Source organism: Heterocephalus glaber, unplaced genomic scaffold, assembly GCF_053883595.1.
Source record: "Heterocephalus glaber isolate CG9 unplaced genomic scaffold, H.glaber_assembly_v1.0 deba00001104, whole genome shotgun sequence".
Taxonomy (NCBI): Eukaryota; Metazoa; Chordata; class Mammalia; order Rodentia; family Bathyergidae; genus Heterocephalus; species Heterocephalus glaber.
The window spans coordinates 4566791-4579332 of record NW_028258193.1 but is presented as its reverse complement, the minus strand read 5'-3'; the positions used below and the strand labels follow the sequence as shown (position 1 = coordinate 4579332).

At 60.7% G+C, this 12542-nt stretch overlaps 1 protein-coding gene across 3 annotated transcripts in view; it reads right to left on the bottom strand.

The window, feature by feature from the left end:
• Mcph1 (microcephalin 1) overlaps positions 1 to 12542 on the bottom strand; it is a 183039-nt gene that overhangs the window by 7521 nt on the left and 162976 nt on the right. For 2 of the 3 annotated variants that reach the window (XM_004869587.4, XM_004869589.4), the window contains one exon: positions 817 to 1054. The exons of the other annotated variant lie outside the window; for it this stretch is intronic. In XM_004869587.4, the coding sequence (XP_004869644.1) occupies positions 817 to 1054 (238 nt within the window). The remainder of the gene's footprint in view (positions 1 to 816; positions 1055 to 12542) is intronic. 3 annotated transcript variants of the gene reach the window in all.

Below are 12542 nucleotides of genomic sequence, written 5' to 3'. Positions count from 1 at the left end.
CGCTTATCTGCTAAAGGGATCCGATGAGCCCAGGCTGAGCAAGGCCAGGAGGCTGGGACGCAGAGGCAGGGGGCACAGGGAGCACATGGAGGGGAGACTGAGGAAGAACGCTGTGGGAGGAGGGGAGCAGGGGAGGGGCTCGAAGGTGGGAGGGAGGGAGGGAGCTGCAGGTCCCAGGTCCCGGGGAGGACTCTGGCCACAGGCGCTGGAGCTGGGCTGGTTCACTGTCAGGGCTCGACTGTGTCCCTCCAAGCCTGTGCCGAAGCCGCAAGCCCCGGGACTGCAGCTGGAGGTGAGGCTGTGGCTGGGCTAAGACGAGGTCACGCGGTGGCTCTGATGCCAGCTGACCGGTGTGCACAGAGGGGCCTCCTGGGCACCGGGGCCGTGGGCGGGCCGGCATGAGGGCGGAGGGAGACCGAGGACCCTGGAGAAGGGCACTGAGGAGGGGCCTGGATGGCGCCCCCCACCCTCCAGGCTGTGCTCCTGCCAGCCTCGGGTGCATCCACACGGGCCCTACCCAGGAGTGCAGCTCCCCAGGTCAGGGGTTCCCTCACCACCCGAACCCACAGCGCACAGCCCTGGGCACGGGCGCTGAGCCCTGGAGCAGCCCCGGCTTCCCCCCTGAGCTGGCCGAGTAGCCCTGCAAACCTGGCAGTGGACAGGGAGGGGCAGGGGTCTTGCAGTCACGAGGAGGTGGATATGGGCACCACCTGTCCCATTAGAAACCCATCCTGACGCCAGGCCCCAGCAGCAATCTGATGCACACCCCAGGGCCCCACGCGCCTCTCCAGTCCCCCGTCGGTGCCTGTTTCCTACCTAGGACCCACTTTTCCGACAGGTGCTGGACGGTGGCCCTCCTCCTTCCGCTGTAGGGCCCGATGAAGATGCTGGCATGTCGGGGTCCTGGGCTGATGTGGCCCCCACACAGGAGGACCAGCTCACACAGCTTGGCCCTGGGGGGGCTGCTGGCCGGAGAGATGAACATCGTGGGCTGATCGGCAAAGAGGGTTCCACGGTACTGCCCGGGGGACGAGAGGCGCTGGAGCCGGCAGACCTTTGGGCACACAGAAGGGAGAGTCACAGAGGCAGGGGACAGGCTGGGCGCTTTGGGGAGGGCAGCCTGACGGACGGTGAGGCTCACTGCCTCTCTGGGGAGAGAGAGACCAGATAAACTGCGAGGACCCAAGAAACGAATGACACAGATGACATAAATGGATGCTTCCCAAAGTGGCCACCAATGAAACTCCCCAGAAAACAAGTTTATAGGGAGCAGTATGAGTTTGCCTTTGAATTATTACAAATTGTAAAACAGAACGCCCAGTAACAGTCAGCTGTCGAGTGACTGTCTTGGATCCCATGGAAGCGGCCGAGGGAGGGCTCATGTCCGAGAAGCTCTTGGGCTGCCATCTGGCCTAGGAGACCTGGGCTCCTTGGCTATGGCCAGGGCAGGATCTGAGGAGCCCAGTGAGCCCAGGGCCCAGGGACTGCGGACAGCACAGTCCCACTCCTGCGCCGTTAGGGATGGGAGGTTGGGGGAGGAGCCTGGAGAGTTTCCGGGAGTTTCTAGGGAGGTGGCTGCGCCCCTGTGGCTGACAGCGAGTCATCTGGGAAACGGGGATGTGAGCCCCCCACTCCCCCTATGGCCCTGAAGATTGAACCCAATGTCTCTGCACTGAGTTTTATCCCCAGCCCTTTTTTACTTTTTATTTTGTGACAGGATTTTGCAAAGTTGCTCGGGCTGGGCTCAGATTTTCCTCCTGCTTCAGCCTCCCAGAGTGCTGGGAATGGGGGTGAGGCAGCGCTCCAAGCTAACCATCCCTTTTATTCTGATGTGGTTGTGGACCCTTGATTGGCCTAAGGAAGAGTGGGAAGGCCCGTTGCTCTAAACCCAGTCACAGGATGTGACTTCAGCCGTACTTTCTGGGCTTTACCATTCTTCCCTTGCCTGTGCTCACCGGGCCCTGCTGTCTGCCACGCTCCTCCAAGTCGATGGTGAGTATGGTGACTCACACATCACACAGGCCCCCACTTTAAAGCCTATGACACGGAAGCAGCAAATCCAAATTCTTCCTTGAACTCGTTTATTCCACTTGAAATTAGAGGCGGTACAACACTGCAGAAATTCATTCCGACTCCCATCAGTTGAGATGACACCCACACTGCTTTCCAAGCATAAGAAAGGAAACTCCTGGAAGCCCAATCCAGGACTCCGTTTCTAAAATCAAAACCGACCTGGGATGCGCCCTGTGAATGCAGCGCAGGCAAGGACACGAGGGTGTGTTGCTCGCTGCTGAGGAAAACCTGGTGAGCAGCGCTTTCTGCCATGGGAACAGGACACGCAGCTCCGAGTGTGACCGAGCTCCCGACAGCCCAGTGCCCGCAGGACACACCCAGGACTCCCAAGGACAGATGGGCCGGGGCGGTGCGAGCTGGGGAGGCCGCACTGTGACACTGTAGGCCCTGGCCCGCCGAGGACTGCAGCCCTCCACCCTCCCCTTCGGCAGCCTGCCGGCCCTCAGGGCACTTTTACCCGGCTGAGCAGCACAGGAGGCTACAGAGCAGCTGGCAGAGTGCTGGCTGCACCCGAGGGTACCACTGGGCCTCACCGGTGTGTCAGCTGCGATGGGGGAGGAGGCCGCATGTGGACAGATTCTGAGGGGAGCTCGCTGTGGGTTTTCTTTGTGCTTCTTGGCCCCCTTGTCACAGCAATTCACAGCAGTCTGCTCTGAACAGTAATTTCATTTCTAACTTTACCCTCCCGCCCCAGAAAGCAGCGCAGTGGCCAGGCCTGCGGGCACCGTAGGACGGGGGAGGTGGAGTCTGCACCGCCAGCTTGGGGTCAGGTCTGCTGCCACCTGAGGGGTCCCAGAGACGACCAGCCCGTCTGCACTGACTTAAGAGTTTCAGCAAAAAATGATTAAAAATTAAGAAGACAAAGTTAAAAGCACAACCCTAAAAGACATGCAGCATGGACTCTGCCTGCACTCGGCTCTAAGAGTAATCTCCAGAGCAAAGAATGCCTGGCCTCCTGGGGAGGGAGGGCCCCTGCAGTGGGCAGTTTCCGGTCACATGCATGGCCACTGGTTCCTCCCCATTCACGGGCCATGAAATTGCTTGAGGGCAATGAGTGCATGTGGCCTAGGAAAGGGGACCACACACAACCCAGGCGTCCGTTTCAAAGAAGCCCGGATAGGAGGAGCGAGTGGAATGTGCTGGAGGGACTGGCTGGAGGTGCTTCAAACAAGGCAGATGAGCAGCGGAAGCTTCGCGTGGAGCTCAGGGTCTCTGACTCCTGCTATCAGTGACTCAAACGGTCTCCATACAGGAGGCAGCTGTGGGGAGGTGGAAACCTCCCTCTTCCATGAGCTCATTCCATCCCTTGCTCGTAGAGAATGAGGACCATCTTGGAAAAGATGCAAGAGGGCAGCTTGCTTTGAAAGTGCTGCTTATGTTTGTGTCTCCATCAGAAAAGCCATCGGCCCAGCAGGGCTCTGCTCTGACCCTGCACACTTATCCACCGGAAGCCAGTCAGGGGAGACTGTCTCGCTGGCAAACATACGCAGAACAGAATTCCCCATGCTCCCAGCTCCAAGGAATCCCAGCTGTTTACCCGAGGCCAAGAAACAAAACCCCCACGGTGGACGGTTCACTAACTCCAGCCAAGGACTCTGGACTTCAGTCAGTGCAGGCTCTTCCCTGTAGAGCGCACCTGTGGGATCTCCCTACCCACCAAGCTTCCACAGGCACGTGTGAGTAGGGCTCGGAGGCAGAGAGGGAGACCCCCCAGGACAGTGTGGGGTCCTCGAAGGGGACGCTTGCCGTGGGACCGAGGGAGGTTCCATGAACATGGCCCAGCCGATGGCGGTGGCAGGCTTTGAGCAGAGGGCTTCGGGTCCTGGCCTTCCCACAGCTCTGCTTCTCACCAGTGGCAGCGAGACAAATCCATGACCCAGCCACGCAGCGAGGTCTTGCATGCTCTGATCTGGATGGACCTCGCACACTAGCAATAATGGATGGATGTGTCTTAGAATGTCTGGTGGCCACCGAGAAGTTCTTTCTCTAGCAGCAGGGAAACACAGGTGGGGGCTGCGCTTCACATCTAAAAGGCCCCAGAGCCTCATGCTGGGAAGGAGACTGGACGGTAGGGCTCAGTGCTGGCCTGCGGTTAGGCGTGGCCCGGAGGGTGCACCTCCCTCTCACCCCTCCCTTCGCTCTGCTTCCAGGCTACTGGATTCCCTACGCACGGCTCTCTTCCGCCAGAGCCTCCTCCACGCCCCCTGCCTTGCGGCCAGTCACCTATGGGCAGAGTAAACCCCACCTTCTTGAAGCTGCAGGTGTCAAATTCTGTGTCCCAGCAATGAGAAACTGACCGGGACAGTGGGTATCAGACTCAGGGTGTCTGAGGTTGGTGAGACCCTCCTGACGCGTCACAGAGTATAGATGTGCCTTTTAGCGTGGTCACGCTGTTGCTGTTTGATCATCAGCACAAGTAATCATGCCCTGCTCTGCGGCAGGAATTCCCGAATCCAGCCTGGGCAGTTTCACTGGCAACGTCATTCAGCCCTTTGGCCTGTGCTGGGGTCCTGTACGTCTGCCCACCATGCCTCCCACACACTCTGCCCATCCGGGCTTCACCCGTTCCCCAAAGCACCCACAGGACCCGGAAGATGGCACATGCTCTGGCTTCTTCCGCTCCTGCCAGATGGCCACACTGATCCATGTGCTGCATTCACAGACTTGTGAAAATGTCAGCTCTGCTGTATGTTAATTTAGGAGACAAAATAAGAGTAAGAATTATGGTTTTTCAGCCTTTCCATTTGTTGACATCCCCTTTTTTCCTTTCAAAAGAGTTTGTTCTTCCGGAGGTTTGCTGGGAGGGCACTTCCCTAGGACCTCCGCACCGCAACGGCGTCTACTTCTTGGGGCTCGGCAGCTGCCCTGGCTGAGGGCCATGCCAGGACCTGTGTCCTAGTGGGGTGAGGGGCTCCGAACCAGGGCAGCGGTGTGTGGGGTGGTGGCTTGGAGGGACGCGTGACTCGGGCCAGGCAGGAAAGGCAGAAGGGAACCTGCACGTCCAGGCAGGAGGGAGGCTCCGGGATTGTTTGGTTTTTTTCTTTATCTAATAACGAGACGGCAAATTTATGGTTAACATAACTGGAAGTTCCCCCACCAGCAGAGGTGGCTCCCTTCGTCAACCTGCAGTCTGTGTCCATTCCTGCCGTCCTGGGATCACCAACTGCCGACCTTCCACACTGACCCCCAGACAGCAGCCGGGCAGCGGGAGGGAGGAGCCCAGCAGTGGGCGCCAGGTGGAGCTCCAGGGCCACCGTGGGGCGCCCGAGTTGGAAGGGTCACCTCAATCGCTGCTCCCACTTTGTCCCCGGCCTCCGGGTGCTCCTGTGTACAGGGCCCTATCTGAACTCAGGGGTCTTCTGGCCTCCTGCCTCTGCTCACAGCATGGGCAGCGCTGTAGTGAGGTCCGAGTGGTCCTGGCAGGAAAAAGTCCTGCTCACTCTCGTACTGGCTAACTCATTGCTTCCTTTGCTTGGCTATCAGGCTTCGTGTGAGGACGCAGACATGGGAGGACACGGCCTGTTCCTCCTGGGCATTCTAGGTCAGACCACAGAAGTAGGGCAGGAAACCAAGGAGAAGACTTCATGGCAGCTGAGCTGGAACAAAGAATGAGCAGAAGCCGTCACTTCTCAGGGTGCTGCAGGAGACAGGAAGGCACCTCAGTCCTGGCGGGCTTGGACCACAGTCTCGGACCACGAGGTGTGAATGGCAGGGCAGATCGGCAGCTGGCAGCAATGGCAAAAGCTGACCTTGTCGGCACTTCAGTGCATGTCAGTGACGGGCCAGGCAGGCAGCCACCTTCTCTCTGACGGTGCAGGGAGATGCCGGGGTTAGCGGGTGCCCTGGCGTGAGCCGGTGAGCTCTCGGAGTCCACAGGGAGGAAGGCTAAGGGAGGGGGGAGCGAGGGGCTGAGGTCAGAAGACCTCAGGAAAGGACAGATAATCTAACAAGGCACGGAGCAGGCAGGCCCGGGCTGGGGTGGGCACTCGAGAGAGAGCGAGAGGCAAGTCCACCCGGAAGCTGGTGGTGTCGCCTGCTTCCTGTGCTCAGAGGAGAGTCACACAGGCCGGGCAGGAGACGTGGGGCGGAGGGTCAGGTTCCAAGAAACCCTACGCCTCTCCCACGGTCCGTGCCAACGTGGAGGAGACGCTGGTGTCACGCACAAGCTGACCGGATCCCTTGTCGCCCACAGCCTGGGCCCTCACCTGTGCTCGGTGAGGTGAGCTGGGGCTGACTCACTTCCGGGTCTGACACAGCCACCCGCTTCCTGTCCCTGCCACCTTGGGGCAGTGAGGCCACAGAAGGACAGTTCCCGGAGCTCCGGGAGGCCCAGCACCTGTGCACCCCCTGCAGACCGCAGGCCACTACAGCCCGCCACGCCCCGGGGCGGAGCTGCATCCCTCCGGGCTTGGGCCCTGGCCCAGGCTCTCCCCCCGCTTTCTCCCCAGGGCCAAATTCTTGCTCAGCGTCTTCTCAGGAGTAAAGAGCAGCTCTCACGTCTGCCGCCTCCACACCCTTCCTCCTCTTTGCTGCCTCTGTCAGGTCCTGGCCCACGTCTGCCGGAGAGGACCACGGCCAGCGGCCAGCCCTCACTCCAGAGCGTGCAGGTCTTTGCTGGCGCTCAGGATCATCCCACGGGGGCCGGACGACCTCACGCTGCAGATGCCTCGACCCTTCCTGAGTCCTGCGCCCCATTCACGGGCCTCTGGTGCTCGGTCTGCGTCACCAGCTGCTTCTCCTGCCGGGTGCTGTCCCCCTCTGCGGCCTCCGTGCTGGGCCCCTGGGATCCGCCCTCGCTCCTTCCCTCCTCCCACTCATCCCCTGCTGCCCCGCCCCACCTCAGGGCCGACAGAGCCCGTGTGCGGACGAAGCCCACATTTTACTGCACGCAGACCTCTTCGCAGGCCCGTCTGTGACACCCCATGTCCAGCCCGCTCCGCCCGCAGCCCTCACCATCACGGTCCAGAGCCCAGGCGCAGACCCAGAGCCCTCAGAGGCGGCAGCGCAGTCACCTCTGGAGCTGTCTGCTCACCCTGCTCCCACCCCTGCGCCTAGAGCTCCCAGAACGCCGGCCATGGGGCCGCCAGGGTGCGCAGACCTCTCGCCCTGCTGCTGTGACCCCACCGACGACCCCTCCCCACCGACTCAGCGGTCACCTCCTGAGGCCCCGCCCCGCCGCCCCGCCCGGCCTGCGACCCCGCCTCTCCAGCCCGGTCCTTGCGCCGTCAGTTTCCCCACCTTTTAATGGAACAGGTCAGTTTCCGCATTATTGGTTTTGTTTCTCCTGCCAGAACCCAAAGGCAGAGCCCTTGCTTTGTGAATGATCTGCACCCCGCACCCAGAGCGGCGCCTGACAGGTGGTGTGTGCTTGCCGATGGCTGCTGAGTGCACGATTCCTGGGGTCCCCATGGGGTACTGTGTTCGGGAGACCTAGGAGTCTGTGCAGCCTGCTTCACAAGAGCTCCTACTCTAGCTTGGGAAGCAAAACTTACTTCTCGGGGGAATCAAGGCAGAGGCCACCAGGTGGAAATCTTAACAAAGGGCCGGGGGCTGGAGGGCAGGAGGCCTGGGAGGGGGTCCCACGACTGGGCTGCCACCAGCTTGAAGGAGAAGCCGGGAACAGGAAGGGCCGAGAGCAGACAGTGGGGGACAGGGGCACAGGTGAGCCGAGGAGGTAGAGCAGCCAGGGCAGGATGCAAGGCTCACCGGGGTGTGGAGCACGGAAGGTACACTGCAGAGGCGGACGGGACTGGAGGGGCTGGGCGCGGGGGTGCAGATCAGGGAGGGCAGGAAGGGGCCCGGAGGCGGAAGGCAAGCGGTGCTCCCAGAAGGCAGGTGTGTGGAGCAGGAGGGAGGCTCCGGAACTGCTCTCCAGCAGAAGGTGAGGGTGGAAGAGGGGTGATCCTGGGGAGCAGGTGCTGGGAGGCAGAGCTCAGGGTTGGCCTTAGATGGGGTGCATGGGCTGGAGCGGCTGGTTAGGAGTCACCCCTGGGCACACACATTCCGGAGCTCACAATGGCCTCGGCCTCAGGCTTCTGGGAGCTGCCAGGCTCTGAGGGGCGGGGAAGGGGTGTGCGTACAAGGAGCTTCCTGCAGGGGCCGCCTGCCGGGTCCAATGCCTGCCTTCTCCTGGCTGCTCCCTGGATCCCCTCCAAAACCATCTCTGGGATGAGCCGGTCCGTAGGTTCTGGGCTGCCTCAGCAAGTGGCCAGGCCCAGGGAGGGTCACAGCTGCCAGTCAGCAGCCGGTAGGGAGCTCCAGACCCACAGTAGTGACAGAAGGTGGGCAGTTGCGGGGGACCCAGCCTGGAACTCGGGCACCTGGCACTCACTCCAGGCACAGGCTCAGAACCGCGTTGGTCGCAGGACCCGGTTGCTGGCATGGACGTCAGGAGCATGTGCGCGGACGGCAGAGGAGCCCGAGTCTGCTTCACAGGAAGCGGCCGCTCTGCAGCAGCAGGAGCAGAGGTGAGCAGTGGCCTCCAGGGGACACATTCTCTTTCACTTAACTCGCTGCTCAAAGATTCTGTCTTTAACTTGAAACATGGTTAATGAAAGACGTAGAAAGGAGGTTTTGTGAAAAGAAGGAAATCAGTTCCTTATGTTCTCAGTTTGGGGAAGTGGGCTGAGGACCGCGGAAACAGTCTTGGGGCAAGAAGATGGCTCTGCCACTCCTGGCTGGGAGACCCCCGGGAGGGGAGTGCAGAGGCCAGTGCTGGAAGCCCTCCCGCTGTGGGGCAGCGCTGGTGTGCTGAGCCTGGTCCCGGGAAAGGAGGCGGCTCGAGCCCCAGGAAGGAGAGAGGTGCCACACCTGGCCTTGCTTTGCCACAGGCATCGCTGTCCACGCCGAGCAGAAGCAGGTGCGAGGAGGGCGGGGCTGGCAGGTGTCCGGCTGGCCAGGCGGGAGGGCAGGGGCGGAGGGCAGGGGCGGAGCGCCGGCCCCACCATGGAGCTTCCGAGTGAGGACCCTCGCAGCAGGGCAGGAGGAGGCTGGCAGGCGGACACGAGTAGAGACACCTGGCCGAAGCGCGGGGTCTTCCCTTCTCCCCCTGGTGGTGAGGAGTCAGTGGTCCTCCGCCCAGTGTCCTCTCAGCGACTCAGGGCAGCCCGCAGCCCTTGCAAATCTCCTCTAAGGACTCGCAGTGCATCCTGGTCTGCACTACACTGGCTTGCTTGACTGTAACTGTGAGACTGCTCAGGGAGTGAACACGCCCACAAGGTGAGAGCGCAGTGTCACATTACATGCTGTCTAAAGCTGTTCCCATCTCCAGTGTATTCCGGCCCAACCTCTCCACGGTACTGACGGGCACGGCAAGGCCTAGAGGAGTGAGGAGCACAAGGCCCCAGGGGGCCAAGCCCAGTGTGCCTGGAACGAAGGAGTCCCTGGCTGAGCAGTGCCAGCCACGCCCATCTCTGCACCTCACTGAGCCCCTGGGCAGCACTCGGGGCTGCACCCAGCAGAGCCCAGACCGAGCCCCATGCCCCGGGGATGGGATGTGTCTGCAGGCGCCCACACCCCCCGGCCATGCTCCTTCCCACACAGGTCGCCAGCAAGCCTGTGAATTTCCTCCTGAAGGTCACCTGAAGTCCACCCATTATCTTCCACTCCCCCGTCACCCTCCCAGCCACACTCCAGGAGTGCTACACCAGGTGTGCTGCTCGCAGCTGGGGCCTGACAGCCATTCTCGAACCCCCATACTCTCCTTTTATAAGTGACGCGAGGCAGGAGAGTGCATAAACTACGCCGACCTCAGGTGTACAGGCCACTGGCTTTCTGGGTCTCCTCAGCTGCACCAGGAGGCGAGCCATCCCCCAGCGAGGCTCCCATTAGGGTGGAGGTCTAAACTGTGTCCTAGGTCTCACAGGCTCAGCTGTGGGGCTTCTGGCAGGTGAGTGGGTCGTGGATTAACAGATTAACGCACTGGGGAGGTGGGATGGGCAAGGGAGGGACCTGGAGGCTGCACCTCCTCCCCGGCTCCAGCGGCTCCCTGCTCTGGGCTGCCCAGAGCCAAGCACCTCTCCTCCCCAGGCCCTTCCACCAGGCCTGCCTGCCTGAAGCCAGTTAGCAATGGGTGGAGCCCTTTGGAACCGTGAGGCAAATAACCCTCTCCTTCTGCAAGTTGTGGGTGTCAGGTGCTTTGTCCCAGTGACAGCAAAGGTGCCAGTGTGGACTCTGCAGCCTCTGTCTCTCTGGACAGCACTGGCGAGTAGTGTCCGGCTCCTTTGGTTCAGCACAATGTCTGCACAGAAGCAGCCCTGAGAAACTCCAGGAGCTTCCCGGTACTCGGAGCACAGTGCTGTGCTCTGACCTGTGCCTGACCCAGCCTCTCCTCGCACCTGCAGCCAGATCTGCTCTCCCCTCCCTCGCTGCTCTGGCCCCTGCGGCTCAGCAGCCTCTGTGGCTCTGGCTTCTCTCAGTGCCTGGACACAAGCTGCTCCCACCTTAGCCAGGTAGAATCTCGGGCTCAGCTGTCACAGCTCTTCGGGGCTGCCCTCCTGGCTCCTGGGCTGGTCCAGATCTGTACCTCATCCTTTATTTCATAGCACGCAGCAGCTCCCGGGTGCCAGCCGCTGTTCTAGATGTCTGCCAAATATTTCCTTACTCTCACGACAGTCCATGGGCAGGTTCTGAGGGACCAGGACCTGCTCCCCGAAATGTGCCGCTTTGGCCTGGAGCTGATGGCACTGGGAAGAGCAGATGCCAGAAACACGGGATCTCTGCTTTCTTCCTGAAGGCGGGAGAGGGGCTCCCACGTGAGAGGCGCAGGCTTCCCTGTGACGGGAGGGAGGTTCTCCCAGGAGGTGGCAGCCCAGGAAGGTCTCTGCAAACAGACCTTTTCAAAGCAATTCTTGCTGTCCTGCAGCTCTAGCATCATCTAGTTACTTTTCCACAGTCGTCTCCCTTCGATCTCCCTAAGATAAAAGCCATGTTCTGCTCTTTCTCTGGTTCCTTGCTCCCTCATGAGGGCTCCATGTCCTGTAAAACTTCTCCTTGTATGCTTCTCTCCTGTTACTCTCTCTCTCTCTCTCTCTCTCTCTCTCTCTCTCTCTCTCTCACATCAGCTCAGCTCTCAGGCCAGCTGTTGCCTGCTCTGCGTCTCCATCATCATCGCCTGCTCCCTGGAGAGGGCAAACAGAGGAGGGCCTTGTGCTGGGCTGAGGACCAGGGCTGCAGTGCAGGGCAGACCCGAGCCCCCTGCGACCCGGCCCATGGTGCAGCCCTCAGTCCCGGAAGAGTGGACACAGGTCTGCCCTGGGGAGGTCAAGAGGGTACCAACCATCTCAGTGTAGTCCGTTTCAGGGTTCTCTCATCGTCTTAGTCACCTCGAGAAGTCTCAGAAACAACCACAAGACGGCCCCATTTGCCAAATTCTGCAACAATGCCCATGTCACCTCCCCTGTCCCTAGAGGAGGAAGTCCCTCCAGGCTGGATGACAGGGCGGGATAAGGACAGGCCTGGTATCCAGGCTTGAGATCCAGCTCTGTTACTCTCTCTGTGTCCGTGGCCTCAGCTGCCTCGATGCTCAGCTTCTGCAGGTGGAAATCACCACACATCTGCCCAGCAGAAAGGCCGGAAGGAAGTGGAAGCCGGACGAGCCCAGGGCCTGCTCCTAGGAAGGCACCAGATAAAGGCCAGAGGTCCCATTAGCACGCTTCTCATTTTCCCTCCCGGTGCCCATCTCTACCCTGAAGGTGCCAGTGAGTTTGGCTCCTAGGATTCTGCCTCGTGTAACTCGATAGCTGGCAGTCTCAATCCTTGAGTTCAGGAAAGCAGCTAACACTACTTTCTTGTTCTTTGCTAAACCTTCTGAGGCACTTTGCATGAAACAGCCAATTGCTACAAAAACCCTGAGGGGCAGAGACCAGCATTATCCACATGCTACAGCCGCGAAGCTGAGGCCTAGGGAAATGTGACCAGAGCACGGGCTGTGTGTGGGCCAAGCCGTCTCTCTGTCATGCGGCGCCACACGCAGCGCACTGCCTGACACACGGGCGCTGGACCTGAGACCAGAGTCTGACATCAGTCAGTCCCTTAGAGTGGCTCTCTAGGGACATGCAGGTCTTTGGATTTGTAACCAGAACAAAAAGTCATTCTCTGTCAAACAGGTCTGAGCCCCTCCTTAATCTGGGATTTGAATTTGCAGAAGCTGCACACAGCACCCTGGCTCTCCCACACTCCCCAGCCAGGCGAGGCCGACAGCCGCAGGCAGTGCCAGAGCTGCCGTGGGGTTTGCCCACACCGCATTGGCTCTGCGTGCTGCCACTCGCCCTGCGCTGCTGAACTCAGGGAAGCGCCCGGAAAGCAGAGCAAGGCAGCCTGTGAGGGCCTGGGCCCAGCTGCTAGAGGCGGCGAGGGCTGACTGGGCCACTGAGTGAAAGTGCGCTCCCAAGGAAGTCTGCGGGAACTCCGAGGCGCCAGAGGACACAGGTGTAAATGGTGGAGAAGCCGACAGAGAGGAGCAGAGCCCG